At 36.1% G+C, this 19,616-nt stretch overlaps 1 protein-coding gene across 1 annotated transcript; it reads right to left on the reverse strand.

The window, feature by feature from the left end:
* Positions 1 to 981: 981 nt before the first annotated feature.
* LOC140183166 (protein MAIN-LIKE 1-like) lies at positions 982 to 1,898 on the reverse strand. Its single transcript, XM_072231188.1, has 3 exons — positions 1,854 to 1,898; positions 1,148 to 1,671; positions 982 to 1,030 (listed from the first exon to the last, which is right to left on the reverse strand). Exons 1-3 carry the CDS (start codon positions 1,896 to 1,898, stop codon positions 982 to 984), a joined length of 618 nt encoding a protein of 205 aa, XP_072087289.1.
* Between the last annotated feature and the right edge of the window lie 17,718 nt (positions 1,899 to 19,616).

Genomic DNA, 19,616 nt, shown 5'->3' on the forward strand with positions numbered 1-19,616 from the left:
CACCAACGAAGTAATCTCCCAGAGGCCCCGACCCGAGTTGAGCGTCACCAGGGTCAATCCCGTCACCCATACCTGACCCATACCACTCACCTCCATGTCCGCCATCGTGGGTACTAACACCAGCAACTGCTACTGCCCCTGCACCATCCCCGCCCACGGGACCATGCTGATCGTCGTCATCGTCGTCCTCCTCACGACCAGGGTGCTCCGCTGCACCACGCCCTCTCCGTCTCCCTCTCTGACCTCGTCGTCCACCTCCAGCGGGACCCGCACAGTCATCATCGTCCATAGCATGCTCAAGCCATCTCCAGTCACGCCCACTCCGTCGTGTCCCCACACGAGCTCTCCTCTCAACCCGCCGTCTGTCCGGCACGTCCTCAGGACGATCCATGTCAGGAACTCGCCCAGCACCCCGCTGTGAGGCCTCAACTGGAATAGGAACGGATCTCGGATCCCCCAAGTGCATATCCGGAGACAAGAACCTCTTTCCATGCTGACTCCACCACTCAAGGAACTCATGCGACGGTCCGGGGTCGGCAACGACATCGAACCTCAGCACGGTCTCCGCACGGTCGTCCCAATATAGATGCCACTTCTGCAAATGGTACAGAAATCATCGATCACCGCCTCTGCCGTCATTCGACATCAGAAAGTCGATGTTCAGGGCGAGATTCGGACGGGGCTGCACCCCTCCGAACTGCGGAAGAACCCGGTCTATCTGATGTTACTCTATGACGGCAAAGTAGATTAGCAACGTCACAGACCGCCACAAAGCCATATGCCGAGGCTCCAAAGCCTCTGGATGCACAACCTGAACTACGTCGGGGCTGCTGTACGGCATCCAGATAAACTGCACGGAGAACTCCCCAATGTCAGGGCAACTCATGGAACCAACTTATAAAGTGTGGTTAAATAGACAAACTTATTAAGTAGCATACTGACCTCCCTGTCCTGTAACCGGTCTATCCTCAGCCTCCACATCTACACTCTAGGACCCTTCTCGCTACCGGAAGGGTTGTACCCGGACCACCTGCATCATAAACATGTGTTACGGCTACTTAAATGTGTGTTTAGGGTACGTAATACATTATTAATCAACAGGGAGTAATGTATATTAAATTGAAATAAAGAAGGCTTAGTATACTACCTTGAGGCCAATGGCCAGCTGAACGTCTCATACCGTGCAGGCCTAAACCGAGGAAATCGCCAGAAGATCCATGATTGAAGTAGCTGAAGTGGGCCCGCTAGCTTGACGACATGTCTGTTCGCCACTCGGCACATGCACCGGTACAACCATGCCAGTGCTGCAGAACCCCAGCTGTAGGTACCCATCTCCTCCAGCCTAGCTACGTACGGAAGCCATCTGATGTGAATGCGGTTGCCGGACTTGTCCGTAAACAGCTGCGTGCCCAACAACATCATGATGTACGCAAGTGCATATCGGTGCACAGTCTCGTCATCGGCTCCCTCAGGGCACTCACCAAAAGTCTCCTGAAACCAGCTGCAGTTCACTGCGTACTTCTGAACCTGTCTAGGAGGAGGTATCACTCCAAGCAACTCCTGGAACCACTTCCATGCTGGACACCCACCCTGGATGTATATATGGAACTCTGATAGGCAGCCGCTCACGTAACGCCCGTCCACTGGCAAACCCAACTGGTATGCCACGTCCTGGAGTGTGATCGTGCACTCTCTGAACGGCATATGAAACGTGTGCGTTTTCGGACGCCATCGCTCGACGAATGCACTGACAAGGGCCTCGTCTAACCGGAACCATCTATCGTTCAACCTTGCAAGATGGTATAGACCGGTCATCTACAAGTACGGAACGTATCTGTCATCCAGTCGCATGCCCTGCTGCCGCCGCATGCTCCTGATACATCGCTGAGGCTGCGCATGAAACCGCATAACCAACACGATAAATCATGAACAAAACATTATACTAAATAAAACCGCATAAAAATACATGAACAAGAACCACATGCAAAACAAACCTATAGACCGCACAACTAAACCGGTAACATAAAACAACTTAAGTAGAACCCCTAACATAAAACAGCTTAACTAAAACCGTTAACATAAAACAGCTAGCATAAAACAACTAACACAAACCACTAACATAAAACAACTAACAGAAACCACTTACATAAAACAACTAACATAAACCACCAACATAAGAAACCAACATAAACCACTAACTTAAAAGAGCTAACATAAAACAACTAAAACAAACCGCTAACATAAACCACCAAAATAAACCACCAACATAAACCACTAACATAAACCACTAACATAAACCACCTACATAAACCACCAACTAAACCACCATCTAACCCGCATGCAAAACCACTAAGTCACATATACCGCTACCACGAAGATTTTTCTGTACTAACCTCCTCGTTGATGACCCCGGCTATATGAGCAACTCCGTCCAAGCGATATAACCGTGCCGGATCGTCCCCCATCAGCAGAGTATTCCGTTCAGGTCTTCTTCGTACAAAATCTGGGTCGTTTTCTCTGGGATTTGGTGGGGTAGGGGAAGGGAAGAATAGTTCGAATGAGGCTGATTCGAACTCCTTATATAGCCGAATCACTTGTAATTCGAACCAGCTCGGTTCGAATTATTAAGGAGCCACGAGAAGTGTAATTCGAACCAGCTTGGTTCGAATTACATGGTTTGTTACAATAGGCATAATTCGAACTAGCCTAGTTCGAATTATGTGGAGCTTGAGTTCGAACCACCTTGGTTCGATTTACCTTCAACTTTTCCTTCTCCTAATTCGAACCATGTTGGTTCGATTTACTAAGGAATGTAGTTCGAACCAGGCTGGTTCGAATTACATAAAAATAGGCCTTGGCTCATTGTTGAAACGATTTTGATTTTGGCTTATTTACGTAACGCGAAACTACCCTTGGCTTATTACGGTTTTTAAAATAGTTTTTAAATAGTTTTTAAATTTTAAAAATATTATAATACATATTAATATAAGAATTAAATTTCGATATTAATTAATGTATGAAGTTATATTAAATTTTTTTAATTTTGATAAGTATAAATTAATTTAAAATTTTTTTAAATACTTTTAAAAGTATATATAATGATTAAAAGTCACAAACACAAACATATAAATTTTTTTATTTACTAAATACAAAATAAAATACTTATATTTTTAAAAAATATAATTATTTCTTCAAAAAATTTTACCAAATTAACCCTAAACCTAACTACCTATTTATCTTTAATTTCTTGCACAATATAGGTATAATGTTGGAACTGTATCTTATATGGCCTCTGTTACCCAAATCTACTTAGGATATTTGATTAGACCGCTTCCTTAGCTAATTCAAACCCCTCTTGATTAATTCCCTCTCACATGCCAAGAAAGTAGCCCTTAATTTTGTAACTATATGTAATAACTTTATAATGATTTTGACAGCAACACTATGATGATGCTAGAAATAGAAAAAGTAAAAGAAGAATAAAATATATATTATAAAATAGAGAAAATAACAATGTTTTGTTTTTATGAGATGTTTAAACGACATTTTCTTCTCCATTTATAAAATATATATTTTTTTACAAATTTAAAATAACATATATTTTTAATCTATTTTATAAAATACCTATGTACAATAATTATAATTAAATATATAAATATTTATAATTATTTAATTAATAATCATATAAAAATATATTTATTATTGAAATAAATTTTAATTATTTTAAATATTTTATCATATAATATAAAATATTTTAACTAGTTGTGAAAATATTAAATTTAAACTTTTTATATATTTTATTATTCATTACAAAAAAAAACGTTGAATACTGTCAGATTTACTGTTGGATTTAGTGTCGCAGAATAATGGTAGATTTATTGGCGGAGAAGGCGTGGAATTCGTTAGCTTAAATTATTACCAGCAGATTTACATTTCTAATCGTAAATTCGCCGGTAATAATTGAAGGGAAACAAGAAAAAAAGGCGTGTAATTTAGTATTGGATTTACCTTCGGATAAATTTGCCGGTAAACCTATTTAGTGAAAACGCTGCGCTTTGGTGACCTGTAATAGTTTACTGTGAGATTTTTTTTGGAAGCCCCTCTCCCTCTTGCTGCCATCCAGTTTTGCCAGCTGCCACCAACAGTGCCGGCTACCACCAACATTCTCCCGTCCACCTCTGTGTCTGTATTTTTTGGTAAATAAATTTTTGTTTTTGTTCTCGTTAAATTTAGGATTAATTTAGGTTTTAGTTGTTAATTAGTATTATGATTTAGTTAAAAATAATTTTTCTGTTTAGTAAATTTACGTGGTTAAGATAGGATTAGATTAGGTTATTAGACTTTTGTGAGTTCTAATGCTATAATAATAGGTAACTACTCAAATGAAGATGGCAAAAACATCTTTTCATGAAGATGCTTTATTTAAAAGTGTGACTTATTTATTTACCCACATTTTAAACAAAGACAACACTTTTATAAATATCAAAATCTAACCATACAATCCATCATCCAATGGTCAAAAAGAAATATTCTCACATGAAAACAATTATAAAATCTTCATTGTAGTATCCACCATAATGATACGATATTATTGTTGTTATGCTGTTTGTTTTGAATTGGAATTGATTTTAATAAATTGGTGATGCTCAAATTTCAATGCATATATTTCATATAGTTCAAGTTATTCTGTTCAAATAGGCATATTGCTAAATATTTGTGAAGTTGGTTAAACTTACTTTTATACAGGTCAATTTTTGGTTAAACTAATTTTATCTGTGTAATTAAATAATTAATTTTTTTTATCATTTTAGTAGTTCTTTATTTTATGCATAGTCAGTGTAATTAATTATATTATATTATTCGTTATAATGTATATTATATTTTATTGTGTTAAGACATTATTATTATTATTATTATTATTATTATTATTATTATTATTATTATTATTATTTCTTGCATGAGTCAATAGTCAACAAGTTGATTAAAGACTCCGATAATAAGTCACATTAATTTTTAATATATTTTAAAAGTGAAAATGACAGTTGTTAAAAAAAATTAAATATGAGATCATTTTAAATGACTTATGAATAACTTTTTATTTGTATTCGGATAAATTTATACATGTAATAATATATATTGTTAAATATTTGTGAAGTTGGAATGTGCACTTACCTCTTTTGTTTTATTTAATTTGAACGGATAATGTATTTCTTTAACTAAGTTTAACATAGTTTATTTTGATTAAGTATTTTGAATGATGTTGTGAATATGTTTAGCACATTTTTAATTGGTATGCTATTTGCGGATATGACAACAGGTAGAGGTGTTGTGGATCAGCTTAGCGGTCGTGATCATGGTATTGGTCGTGGTCATGTAGAAGAAGGGTTTTTGCCAGTACTCTTGAAAATTCTGAATCCTCTCCCTTTAATCCGACTATTCCGATGACGTCACAGGTTAGTTGCGGGTGCATCGGAACAGTCGTTCATCATGGAGCTTAACCCCAACTACGTCCCTGCGTCTATGGCGATGATGCCGTCTCCATTGGCTCAGAAGCCCACTGTCTCGGCGACACCGCCTCCATCCGCTCAGCAGCTCACTGTCTTAGCGACGCCACCTCCAGCGATGGACATAGTGGCGCTAGAATCCTCACACGGAAGCCAACCAACTGATGCCCCTCCACTACCTCCCATCGTACGGATGATAATTTAACTTGATGGCGGAACGGCGTAAGTACTACTTTAAGTCTTTTATATGATGAAAGTTTTTGATATATCGTGATTAGTGATTCTTGATTATTGATTCTAGTTTTAGTGGATTTAGGGTTGTAAATTTGAATTGTTGAAAGTGTTTGATATATTCTGATTATTGATTATTGATTATTATTTCTAGTTTAGTGGTTTTATGGATGTTGCTTGTTGATTATTGATTGTTGTTCATTGATTGTTGACAATTGATGTTGTTTAATACTATTGTTGACGGATAGAGTTTGTGGTGTATTCCAATTATAGATAAAACTCTGCCGAAATTTCTAAAAAAATCTCTATATATTATGGTTATTTGCTTATGAAATTTTAATTTATATTGCCATATTAGTTTGTTTGTAAATTGTTGATAGGTTTATGATAAATAATAATGCATGTACTTAGGAGATGACCAACGTCATCAAACTGATATACAACCATCCATGGATGAGTTACAAGAAGATCCCATCTGAGGCCAGAGAGCGATGGTTTCAGAAGTGGGCAGTAAAAGCTTAATATAGTCAAACCTTATTAGCTAGTTTGTATCTTCTATTTTGTTTAATACGATATCTTTCGATTAACTAATTTTAAAGTTTCTTTGTACAGGTGAACTTTGTATGGGACAAGGAGCATGATGCCCTCATCAGGAAGATATATGACCATCAAATGGGTAGACGGATGCAACAGATGCTGGAGGATGTACATGAAAGGCACGACCACTCCACTTCTTAGCTCTGCCCGAAAATCAAGAAGGCTCTGTACGTTCACTGGGAGACCGATGAGGGGTTTAGATGTAACACCCTCCCACACAGAGCTTTACGCTTGCACGCCAACTTGCTTCCCCTCTGGTGGGAGCGTTGGCACAGCCTGTGCGTATGAACCCCTGCCCTCTTATGCTTCTGTGCGCGCGCACAGACTTTTGTGCGCACGCACACATGATCCAACCCATAAAAAAAAATTAGCCTTCCTGTGTGTGGGCACAGGTTTGTGCCTATGCACACATCAATCCAAGGCCTCTGGTCGCAGCGTTTGCATCCCTAGTGCGAACGCAGAAGCCTTCTACATTTTTCTATCCACGCGTACGCGTCATATTGCATTTTCGCCCTTTCACGCGTACGAGTCGATCTCCATTTTTTGCCGCACCACGCGCACGCGTCCCTTACGCGTACGCGTGACCCTCTGTGCCTACGCACGCCCCTGTTTTCTCACATCTAAACTTCTTTTCTTCTCTTATCTCAACTTCTTCTCTTCTTTTCCCCTCCACCCCTCTCTTCTCTTGCTTTAGCCCTCTTCTTTACTTGTTCCACTTTGTTTTATTTTCATTTCATTTTTTTATTTTGGTGATTATATTAGTTTTAGTTTAGTTGTTTGTTAATTAAATAAATTGCAAGTGTTTGCTTGATGATTATTGGGTTGCTTCTTGCTTGAATTTGGTTTCAAGTTTAATGAATATGTGCACTGAACATTAACTCTTTGTTTGATTGCCTAGATGAATTGCTAGTTTGATTCATATGTTGTAGCTACCATATGTGTTAGACTTTATCCTTGCTTGGCATTATAAATTGTGCACTTTTACTTTAGTGAATTGAGTTAAGCTACTTAGTCATCATAGTTCTTAAGTGAATATAATCACATAACAAGGTATTTGTTCCTTGTTAATGCTTTGTATTTTTTTGAGTTGACTTGACTTGATTCATATCAAGACTTGTCACTTTTTGTAACAAGCACCTTATACATGTGATTATTTCCTTATTCTTAAGGGTGAATAAGTAGTCTCTTTTCATCATTGAATTGGTTGTTGTTGATTGTGCCATTTTCTATTCACCAGCGCTTTCGGCACGATTTCGATAACCAATGTCTTATATACTCAATTCACTTTAGTTGTAGTTACCTAGGGTTACTTGTGCCTCAAGTTTTTCTTATTCTCCATTTGCAACCTAGGACTACTTGATTGAGGAACATGCTATTTCTTTTGCTTTTGTGGTTATTTTTTTACCCGATCAATGTGTTGTGTTCTAAATTGTGCACACATTTAGAATACACACATTGCCTTTTATCATACCACACATCTTACCATTCCTCAATTGTTGTTTCTTTATCTATAAAGCAACCCGGAGCCCCCGGAGCCCACCAGCTGAAGGTGGAGCCTCACAGTCCTTCATCCCCCGGATCATGTGCATGCACGGAGGACCGTGCATTATTTAAGTGTGGGGGAGGATCACTAACTTCAAGGGGGTAAAATTTCTTTTCTTAGACACTTTGCAATACTCTTTTTGTCCTTTTTCTTCAATTTTTACAATTTTTTGTTCTTGTTTGCATTTTGTTTGGTTTATTTGTATATATCTCTTTAATGCTTATAGTTATATGATAGTAAATACTTGCATGTTGCATGTTAGATTGAATAAGTTTGGTTGAAACAACAAAGAATTTCAAGAAATCTCTTTTAGGGCATTCCATTGATTAGATTTGAAAACTTATTTTTGAGCTTGCTTGAAGTATTTTTAAGGAACATAGAAAAGAGCTTGAACAAATTACCTGGTGAGATTTGAGCTTTAATTGGGTGGTTGCACATTATCAACCACAAAAATTTTGTTCTTGTGTGATAAACTCCTTTTATGATTGTAATCTTCGATTTGCTTTAATCTATATGTCCTATACTTGTTGTTTTGAATTGCATTTAGTATGATTGAGGCCATTTTTGAATTTGAACTCACTAACCCATATGGCCAACCCTTACATTTACCATTGTAAGCCACTTTTTGAGCCTTTAATTCCCCTTTTATTCTAATTTTAAGCACATCATTTGCCCTAAGTGAAAAACCAATAATGTCCTTGAATTGTATCTTTGATTAACTTGGGTTTGAGTGTGTGTGTTAATCAAGTGTGGGAGAATTTGTGGAAAAACATTGGTAGTTAGTTATTTTGGATGTTCATTGAGAATACTTGGAAAAATGGGTAAACACTCATGCATTTTATACTTGAAACACATGCATCTCTTTTTTATGTTAAGTATATATATATATATATATATATATATATATATATATATATATATATATATATATATATATATATATATAAAAGAGAGAAAAAGAAAAGAAAGAAAAAAAAAAGAATTGAAAATAAGAATGTTAAATAAGAGATGCATATGTGGTTGAATTGGAAAAAGGATGCATGAGTGAATGTGAAAAAGGAAAATGAATGGGAAGTTAGGTTGTTCTCTTTAGTATACATAGGTTGATTTAGGATTAGGTGGGATACTTGAGCTAATCAAAGATCCAATCTAATAGCTCACTTAACCATATTAATCCTACCCTTACCTAAGCCCCATTACAACCCTCAAAAGACCTCATGATATTTGCATTCATTCATCAAATATTAGTTGATTGTTAGATGGCTTGCAAATCTTTGAAAAACATTATTAAAGGAGAATTGAGTGATTAAACCCTACACACTAAGCGATTAGAGTGTAAACACATCTGGTGAGGGTTTCAATTGCTCAATTCTATGTTTCCATTGCTTACCTTATATCTTCTTGCAAGTTGTTGAACTTAATTTTGAGAATTTCAAATCAAATCTTTGGACTTTGAGCATATTGCATTGATTTCTTGTCTCGGCCCTAAGTTCCTACTTTGGATTGATTGAGATTCTTTTGTTTGTGTTTACCAAACTCAATAGGAAGCATATTGTAGACATATATAGATGGTATTTAGTATAGTTGCATACATATAAGTAGTTGCATTGAATAAATCATTTACCCCTTTCATTCATTCCCTTTGGTTGTGTTTAACATGAGGATATGCTATTGTTTAAGTGTAGGGAAATTGATGAGTCCATATTTTACGATATATTTTGGTTTGATTTGAGTGTATTTCATCACATAAACCCACATTTATTCATCTAAATAGCATGCTTTTGAGATTTCTTCCTAAATTGTGCTTGAAAGTGAAAACATGCTCTTTTGTGCTTAATTTAGTCAATTTTAATTCACTTTAATCCCATTTGGTGCCTTGATGTATTTGTTAAGTGATTTCAGGTTTCCAAGGTAAGTATGGGTTGAAAAAGTGAGGAAAAGAGCATGCAAAAGGGAAGAAACCATGAAGAAATGAAGTTTGGGAGTTTTAGCACGCGTCCGTACGCACAAGTGTGTGTGCGCACGCACAACGAAGATTTGCAAGTGACACGTACGCGTGACCCACGCGTACACGAGGGAGTGAATTTTGTGCAGGGACACGTACGCATGACCCAAATTACGTCAGCTCATTAATGCAAATCGCTGAGGGCGAATTTTGGGCCTCCAGAACCCAGTCCAACTTATTTCTGAAGCTATATGAGGCCAAAGTGAAGCTGAATGAGGGGGGCAATTAGGATTAGCTTTTGTTATATTTTCTCTTAGTTTCTAGAGAGAGAAACTCCCCCCTCTCTCTATAATTAGGTTAGGTTTAGTTTAATTTCCTTTAATTTCATCATTTAATTCTTATTTTAGTGTAGTTTGATTTATGTTTCTATGCTTTCTTGTCTTTATCTTCTTCATCTTTTTTGTTATTTTCTCTTTTATGTTAATTTTTATGTTTGAACACTTTTGTTATTTTAATTCTAATTAATGCAAATTTATGTTTCCATGTCATGTCATCTATTGCTTTCTTTGGTTGTTATTGTTATCTTCTTTCTTTGGTAGTTTTAGAATTTATTTTAATATATTTTAATATTATTTTATTCTCATGCACACCAAGTATTTGATAAAATACTTGGCTTAGTTTTTACTTAGTTTTTTTCTCCACTCTTAGCTTAAAATTGTTGATTTTGGTGATCCTTGAGTCATTGATGTCCATTCTTATTTGATATATTAGAGTAGTTAGTTGATTTGGTCTCCCTTGACTCTATGTGACCCCTTAGTGTTGACATAGGACTTAGGGATTGAAATTAACTATGCCTATTTGACTTATCTTTGATGTAAGGTTGACTAAGTAGGATTAACTCTTCATAATCATCATGTGTTTGTGGTCAATGACTAGGATAGGTAACCTTAGTCCTCAATTACTTGCCAAGAGGTTTCTTGCATTTAAAGTTTTATTGCTTGGACTTTTATTGCTTTGATGTTTAATTTCTTGCATGTTTAGTTTTCACACTCTTGGTTGAGAAATTGGGTGTTTGGGTGGAATTAAGTTGTGGATGTCCATTCCGTATTGTGTGAGAATGGTTAATTAGTTTGGTTTCCATTAACGCTAGTCCTTCACTAAGTAATTAGTGAGTTGACTAGGACTTATGGATTGAGATCAATTATGCCCTTTGACTAATTCTCAAGGAGGATTGACTGATTTGGATTGATTCCACACAATTGCCATATTTGTGGTCCACAACTAGGATAGGAATCCTAAACCAATTCTTGCTAAGAGTTGCCATTTACATTCCTTGCATTACCTTTACTTGCTTTCCTTTAATTTCTTGCATGTTCATTTACTTTCTTGCTATTTACTTTCTTGCATGCTAAGTTACCTTCTTGCACTTTAATTTCTTGCTATTTACATCTCTTGCTTTCATTCCCAATCCCTCATGCTCTCTCGCATAGCCAATAACATGACATTTCATTGCTACTCCTAGGGAAGAACGACCCGAAAGCTAAATACTCTCGGTTAATATATTGTGTTTTGATTGTGATATCCTTTGGATTGACATTTGATTTGGGAATTAATTGTTGATTTAGACTATACTTTCAACGTTGGAATTTTATATTTTGAAATTCTAGATCAACGATAAATTCTCGTCTTATCAGTTGGCACACGGCCTGACTGTTGATTCTGACCCTCATCTCGGTTCCTCCTGCGGTGACAATACTTAGATATATGTCCAGGTTTCCCACAAGCATAGCATCGACTATTTCCTTTTGCCTGATGAAACTGGGCTTTGTTGTCCCTTTTTGAGGTTCCCTTGACCTTGCAGATGCTGAGGAGTATGTCCATCTTTCTTGAAGTTTTGTCCCTTTGGTCTGAGGAAATCATCGCATTCCCTACTAGAGTTTCCTTCATGAGTGTCCCTTGACGGGGCTACCGTCCTTGCATATTCTTTGACAACCCTCACCTTGTCCACCAATTCAGAGAATCTCCTAATCTTCAATGGAGCCACGACACCTCTGATATCTTCCCTCAGCCCTACTTCGTATTTAACGCATTTCCAGCCTTCATAGGACTCAGGGGCACCCTAACTTTTTCTCGAGAACTTACAAAGTTCCTCAAACTTACTAGTGTATTCAGCTATAGTCATGAACCCTTACTTCAGCTGTAAGAACTCCAACTCTCTGACCTCCTTTATTGACTCAAAAAAGTACTTCTTGTAGAAATCTTCCCTGAATAACGCCCAAGTAATGCTCACGTTCTGTTGGTGTAGTATTCGGCGCTCTCCTCGCTACCATTGCTGAGCTTCTCCCACTAGTTGATAAGCTGCATGCTCTACGAACTGGTCATACAGTACATGTTGAGTTAGCAATGCACGCTCCACAGCTTGGAACCAGTTGTTTGTTTCAGTATTGTTTGTTGAACCAGTGAAAACCGGCGGGTCAACTTTCCGAAAAGCAGCTAGAGTTCTCGGAACACCTCTCAAGTTGCCTTCAACACCTTCTCCATTTTCGTTTCCGCTTCTGGCCGGTTGAGCTAACCTCTGCACAGCTTGCAGAGTCACAGCAGCATTCGCTTCCATGGTGTTCACCAGATTCGTCATCGCCGCCATGAACTTGGCTTGGTTATTAGCTGGTTGCTCATCCCTACTTTCTCGTGTACGTGCTCGACCTCGTCCGCGAGTGGCCATTGGGTTTCCTGTCTACACCAAACGGTCGATATCAAGGTGATCAGTCTCAATATCAAAATTCTAGTGTTTCAATTATCTCTAGACAGGCACTTACAAATAAGCATGCTATGAAATATCAAGTAGATAACCTAAATAGCATGAAAAAATGACCCAGAGTATGCAATGAAGTACAATCGGTGCATCCCTCAGGCTCACGAAGACGAACCGCTCTGATACCACTAAATGTAACACCCTAATTAGCCTATGCTCTACCTCGCATCGTAAAGCAAAGGTTAATCAGAGATTATGACAGTTCTAAGCTCATACATATAATATATAGAAAGGATTAATATAATCTAGAAGCCCGATGAAGAATATAGCTCAAAACAAGATTTAAAAAGTGCAAAACGTGCTAACGAAGCTCCTAACTTAAAGCACAAGAAATAGATACAGTTTAACAAAAGATAAGTATATAATATCAAAAGAAACTAGCCCCCGCAGAGTTTAAGCCGGCTAGCCATATATACAGACATACAAAACCTGGCAGTAAAAACAGCTTATACGTGTTTTGTTCTCTCAAATACAAGCCTCTAGGCAAAACAAAATACAAAAGTGAGAGACATATACAAAGTAAGCCAAAAAGACTCAAAAGATATCCGGATCCTCCGCTTCTGTCACCAACCAAACAACTCACCGAGATGGGTTGTGACCTGCATCTGAAAAATATAACAGAGATATGGTATGAGAACCGGAAGTTCTCAGTATGGTAACAGTACCCAGTGATGTAGGATATAAGACACCGGGATGCCAAAGGCAATCCTAAGCTCCATATCCATCACAAGATTCAAACTTAAGGCATACTAAAACAGTTAAGCATAATTATATAAACCTTAATATAAATAAACTGGGTAATTTATCTTAGGGGATTTCTACTCTAACCAAACACCGCTGTCCCATAGCCTTCACCAACTGACCCACCATGCGATCCAATCATCACCGCCTTCCGAACCTCCTCAATCCCAGTAGAAAACACAGATAATATACAATGCAAGTAAAACACAAGTAGAAGCATATAAGGCAATTAATTTAAATAGCAATTAGGCATGTTATACAAATAGGCAAGACATTTCAAGTAGTCAAAGCATACAAACAGATAGAAAATGCATATGATGAATGCTTGTCCTACTGGCTGTGATATCACATTGTCGGTTCAACTGCCAACCCGACACATCTCCATAGAGATTTCGCCCTTCGGAATCATTATTGGGAACCTCTGAGATATAGTGCTCGGATCATTGTCCAGGGTTTTGTGCCTGCAAACTCTGATGATCCGAAGAGATGCGAGCGAGATACTCTTGCCACCGACCTCGCATCTAAGTGCAAGCGGGACGAACCACCGCCCTTACGTCGCCGCCGCTACCTCGACAGGCGGGAATCAACCACACGCCCCTGTCGGGCGCATAGCGTCTCATAATCTCAATATAAAATAGTAGTTCAATGGTTTTTCAGAAAACATTTTCAATATAACAGTGATTCCTCATCACCATTTTGAGTCCTCGACTCATCGCAACCACTGTCAATTCACATTTCTATTTCGAACTCATCAGTTCCTCAATTCGCATCTCATACATCAACCATTCGTCACATACCATCAAACCATCCCAGTACACCCGAAACCTAGACCTCCATCTTCTAAGTTTTTCAAATAATATCATCCAAAATCCATTAAATTCTTTCCCATGTTTTAAATATTCAAAACTAGGCCCAAGAGTCTTAAAATGGTGTTATAGAAGCTTACAACCTTGTTGGGAAGGTAGAATAGTTGAAAACAAGGAAAATTTTGAGAAACAGGGCGTGTGCGGCCACACAGGGGTGTGCATACACACATGTGTCAAAATTTGCAAAATCTGTTTACTCGCACAGGGCGTGCTAGCACCCCCAATAAATGACCCTTCCCGACTTGTGCGTGCGCACAGGGTTGTGCGTCTGCACAGGTCGCAATTCTTTATTGATGTGTACGCGCACAAGCTATGCTAACGCTGCAAGAAGAACGTATTTCCCTGCCTGTGCGTGCGCACAGGTTTGTGCGTCCGTACAGATCAAGATTTTTGCAGGGTTGTGCGTCCGCACAAGGCTGTGCGTGCGCACATATCAGAAATCCTGAAATTCTGCAACTTTGTAGAATTTCTGATTTTTAATACCAATTTTGAATGATCATAACTTCCTCTACAAATTCCAAATTTTACAAACTTTATATCAAATTGAAGGGTTTTCAGTAAGCTTTAATTTCAAATAAATTCCAATCAATTTTGAAAATCGAGGAAAAAGTTATGATCGAACAAAGTTCATCGAAAACTAACTTTTACCCAAGTTCACAATTTCCACAACTTCTCATAAAACACAATCAAAACCATACCAAATAATTCCAAATTCCATTTCTCATCAAAATCTACCCTCTTTGTTATACTACACCTATCTTACCACATTTTCCTTCACATTTCATCCTCCTCCTTCTCAACATCAATATATCACATATAACACATTCTAATCAAACTTCTTTCACATTTTCCAACCACTTTACTAATTCATCAATTCCAACATCACGCATATTATCACAATTCACTTTTTAAATTCACAAAATCAATCATCATTACCATATCACCACCAATTCACAATAAATCATCATACATCAATATTTACAACTCATCAACCATTATAATTCATACCTATCCTATAGGTCACTAGCCTAAGTGTCCATGAATAATATATACTACATAGAGAAAACTGAAACCATACCTTGGCCGATTCTCTATATGCACTAAAACCCAAAATGAGCACCAAATAAGCTTTCAACCACAATCCAACCACCAATGTACTCCAACAAGCACCAACAAGCTCCAAACTCACAATAATCAAGCTATATACATATAAATCACCACAAATCAACCTAGGGTTCAACATAAACATAATCTCACAAAGGTTCAAAAGCTCTTACCTTTCTCAATAGCTTTGGAAGCCAAAACCCAATGCTAAGTAAGGATTAGAGTGAACCCAAACATCCAAAATCACAAAAACTCACTTAGCCAAAAATCCTAAAACTCAAAACTTTGAGGAGAAGAACTGAGAGGGATTCCAGCTTTACTTACCAGCTTCTTATATGGGTTCTGTAGAGCTCTTCACAAGGAACGCGTAGCCGTAAACAGTGCGGCAATCGGAGCTCTGTAGCTCAAGATATGAGCTTGGGAAGATTGAAGTGAATAGTAAAAATGGAGGTTCTCTTCTTCTCCTTCTCAGCTGTGTGAGTGTGTTTGTTTGTGTGTTATGGGTGTTTGGGTTCATTAATGAACCCTTATATATGTTGGGCTTGGGCCCAACTTGGGCCCGGTCCAACCCGTTAACGTTTTTAGCCTGTTTGGCTAACTTCGGGCCAAACCTTTAAAATTAACGCCCGGTTTTCGACCTCTAATATTTTTCTAAGGTTTTCTACTGTTTTCACTTTCCCTCGCACAGTACTGGGCAGACTTGAATCGGTTCAACCGGTTCAACTGTCGGTTCGCGATTTTTCACGGTTTTTCACAGAAAGACCTACTGAGTCCAAAAATCATATTTAAATCCTCAAATTCTCACTCTAACTTTTCGGAACGTAACGTGAGCAATATAATCGTTTAATTAACCGATTGATTAGTTGCGGTTCTTACATGGAGCAGCAGATGGCAGTGTACCAGGCTCAGATGTGTGCCAGTGGTAGCGGTGTTGCTGGTGGGACATAAATATCACCGCCGCCTCAGCAGGACCACGGAGACGATAACGATGACGACTACCAGGATCTTTAGTGATTAGAGCTTTGTTTTACTGTTTCATTATATTTGATTTATCTGACTTTTCATTTATTTGAACATTTGATATTTAATATTACATAATTGGTTTGTATTATTTATAATTTGACCACTAATTGTGTGAAAAATAAGTTTAAATAAAAAATTAAAATTAAAAAGAAAAATTAAAAACAAAATTGCATCACAAATTTTTTTTTAAAATTGACATTACTGTCGAATTTACCAAGGGAATAATCCGACTGTAATAATGTGAAAAAAGGATATTGTGGTGCCAACGTTGCCGTCGAAAAAATCTGCCTGGTAACCAAATAATTTTTTGGGATTGGTAATCTGTTGCAAAATCTGATGGTAATTACCGTCGGACGAAAAAATCTGACGGTAACTGATTACTAACGAGGTTTATAATCCGACGGTATTCATCATTTTTTTTGTAGTGATTGATAAAATATTAAAAATGAAAAAAAATTATTACATTAATCATAAATAAAATTTTGTTACACGATAATCAAGAATTGTATAAAACTTTAGATTAAATATTTTTTAATATGATAAAATGTTTTATATTATGTTATAAAATATTAAAAATAAATAAAATTTATTACATTAATAATCATGAACTATATATAAAAATTAAATTAAATATCTTAGTAAATTAAAATATTTTATATTAGGTGATAAAACATAAAAATAAATAAAATATATTAAAATTATATTATTATTTTTATCAATCAAATAATAATCACTAATTTATATGTAATTATAATATTTATTGATAAGTATTTTAGTTAAATAAACTAAAATGTATATTATTTTAATCTTATAAAAAGAAAAGTGTCATTTTTTCTATATAATAATACACAAGGCAACAATATGGTTGGTTACCTCTAAGTATTGGCATTTAGCATTTTGCAGTTTGGAACAGTGAGTGAAGCATGTGCTTCATTTTGACTAATTTCTGTGGGGACAAAAACTACGTCCTCTAATATAATGCTCTTCAATTGGATGGATAAAGAACTAATACATTCCACACAATAAATTACAACGTTTTATGTTCTTGTCAGTAGCAAGCGCACACGAGAAATTTCAACAACTAAATTACTAAACTAATCGTTAATGTAGAAGATTCGTGTATATATTAATATGAAACAATAGTAGTATAAAGATCAATATAAAATCGAAAGCCATTTGGTTTGTTCTGGTAAATTGATGCATACTTCATATACACCATATACATGCACTAATTAAGCAAGACAATCTTAGAATGTAATGACTTCATTTCTTTTACAAAGATGAGATTTTAAACTCTATACAATATGTGTATGCAAAACCATAATAAAGAAAGAGAATAAATAAAACAATGCATACTATATATTATTGGAGTAGTTGAATTGTTTTATTAAGATTGTTTGATAAATTATGTTCGTTAGAAATAGCATTATTATTCTATTATGCAAATACATTAATGGTGCAGACAAAATAGGAACATCCACATGGAAGTAGCATATGCCTTTTCTATTTCTGTTTTGTCCTTAATATAAAATTATAGTTTAAAAATTGAAAGCACTTGTTAAAATTTTATTTTGTTTTTATTTTAAATAAAAAAATAAATCTCTACAAGACCTTTTTTTTTTACATAAGATTTTTAGGTGATGTAACCGATTTTTATTTGTCACAACATCACTTTTTTCAAGAACTTAAACTAATAGGAGAAAATACATAAATAATTATATCTCTAACATATTTCTTTAAACAAAATTTTTTTTTTATGTTTATTTAAATTTTAACATAAGTTATTTTTTTCTTTTTATTTGTCTTATATTAAATATTTTTTGGAATAACAAAAATCAAATTTTGGACTATTTGGTCTGAAAAAAATCTCATGTCCTAAGCTATTCAAGCTGTGATGTTAATGGTTTGACAAACCAAAAGAAAGAGAGAAAGAGTTAAAGTTGAGAGAGGAAGAAAAAATAGTTCTTCATTTTTGTTAATTTTTAATGAATAAAAAAACAGAAAAGTGAAAAACCTTATGTATTCTTTATATACTCCTACTATAATTAATTACCATCAACGTAGAACTAATAAAAAAATATTTTAGGTAACATCCTCCCTCAAGAATTGTATAAATCTAACAATCTTAGTTGGAAAATATTAATAAGAAAAGGATTCGGTGGAAGAGGAAAATCAGTAAGTTGGTCTTTGGAACGAACTAGCATAAGATGAATGAGACCAGACAAATACTTTTCACAAACCATGTGGCAGTCCACGTGTTTGGTTCTTTCATGAAAAATGATATTATTGGCAATGTGAATGGTTGACTGGTTATCACAGAATAGTATGATAGGCTTTTGAAACGGCAAACCAATGAAATCTTTTAAAAAAGATAACCAACTAGCTTCACAAGTGGCAACAGCAAGAGACCTATATTCAACTTCTGTATAAGACTTGGCAACTGTAATTTACTTTTTACTCTTCTAGCTAACGAGAGAGTTTCCAAACATGAAGCAATAATAGCCCAGTCAGCATCGGCAAATCCGGTGAGATGCAGATTAGAAGTAGAGGAAAAGAATAGACCAGTTGCAGGTCTGCCTTTTAAACATCAGAGTACGCGAAAAGCAGCCTGTAGATGAGAAGTAGTTACACAGTCCAAAAACTGGCTCAAACGTCTCACAACATAAGAGATATCGGATCTAGTGCTATGAGAAATGTTCATTTGAAGAGTGTGGTATGTATGGGTGTTTGCAAATGATGTGTGGATATTGTATCATATTGAAAAAGATTAATGCATTGTGGAGTACGAGTGGATACCATAGGAATGTCGGTGTTAGTGGAATGTGAAAATGTAAAATGAGTTTCATAGAAAGTTACATTTCTAGATATAAAAATTTCTTTTGATTTTAAATCAATAAGTCGAAAATCCTTTGTTCCTAGTTTAAAACCGAGAAAAGCTATTTTTCTGGCTCTTGGGTCTAATTTTGTTCTTGAATTTGTTAACGTAGAGGCATATGCAAGAGAACCAAATACTCTTAAATATGAAAGGTTAGGTAAGTTACCATTCAAAAGCTTATAAGGACTAACATTATCCAGTTTAGTGCTGGGTAGTCTATTAATTAGGTGAATAGCGTGAACAACGGTATATTGCCAAAAACGATGTGGAATTCCTGATTGAAATAATAGTGTTTAGCAACACCTAAAATGTGCTGGTATTTTGGCTTTACAATCCCATTTTGTTTTGGTATTTCTACACAAGAAGTTTGGTGTA

The sequence above is a fragment of the Arachis hypogaea genome, chromosome 20, assembly GCF_003086295.3.
Source record: "Arachis hypogaea cultivar Tifrunner chromosome 20, arahy.Tifrunner.gnm2.J5K5, whole genome shotgun sequence".
NCBI lineage: Eukaryota > Viridiplantae > Streptophyta > Magnoliopsida > Fabales > Fabaceae > Arachis > Arachis hypogaea.

Bases quoted from the DNA above. Each gene is read 5' to 3' on its own strand.
- LOC140183166 (XM_072231188.1), bottom strand. From the start codon at position 1,898: ATGCGCAGCCTCAGCGATGTATCAGGAGCATGCGGCGGCAGCAGG. The intron at 1,672-1,853 runs GCATGCGACTGG...ATCACACTCCAG, and splicing joins GAGCATGCGGCGGCAGCAGG to GACGTGGCATACCAGTTGGG. The intron at 1,031-1,147 runs GTAGTATACTAA...TTTATGATGCAG, and splicing joins AGCTGGCCATTGGCCTCAAG to GTGGTCCGGGTACAACCCTT.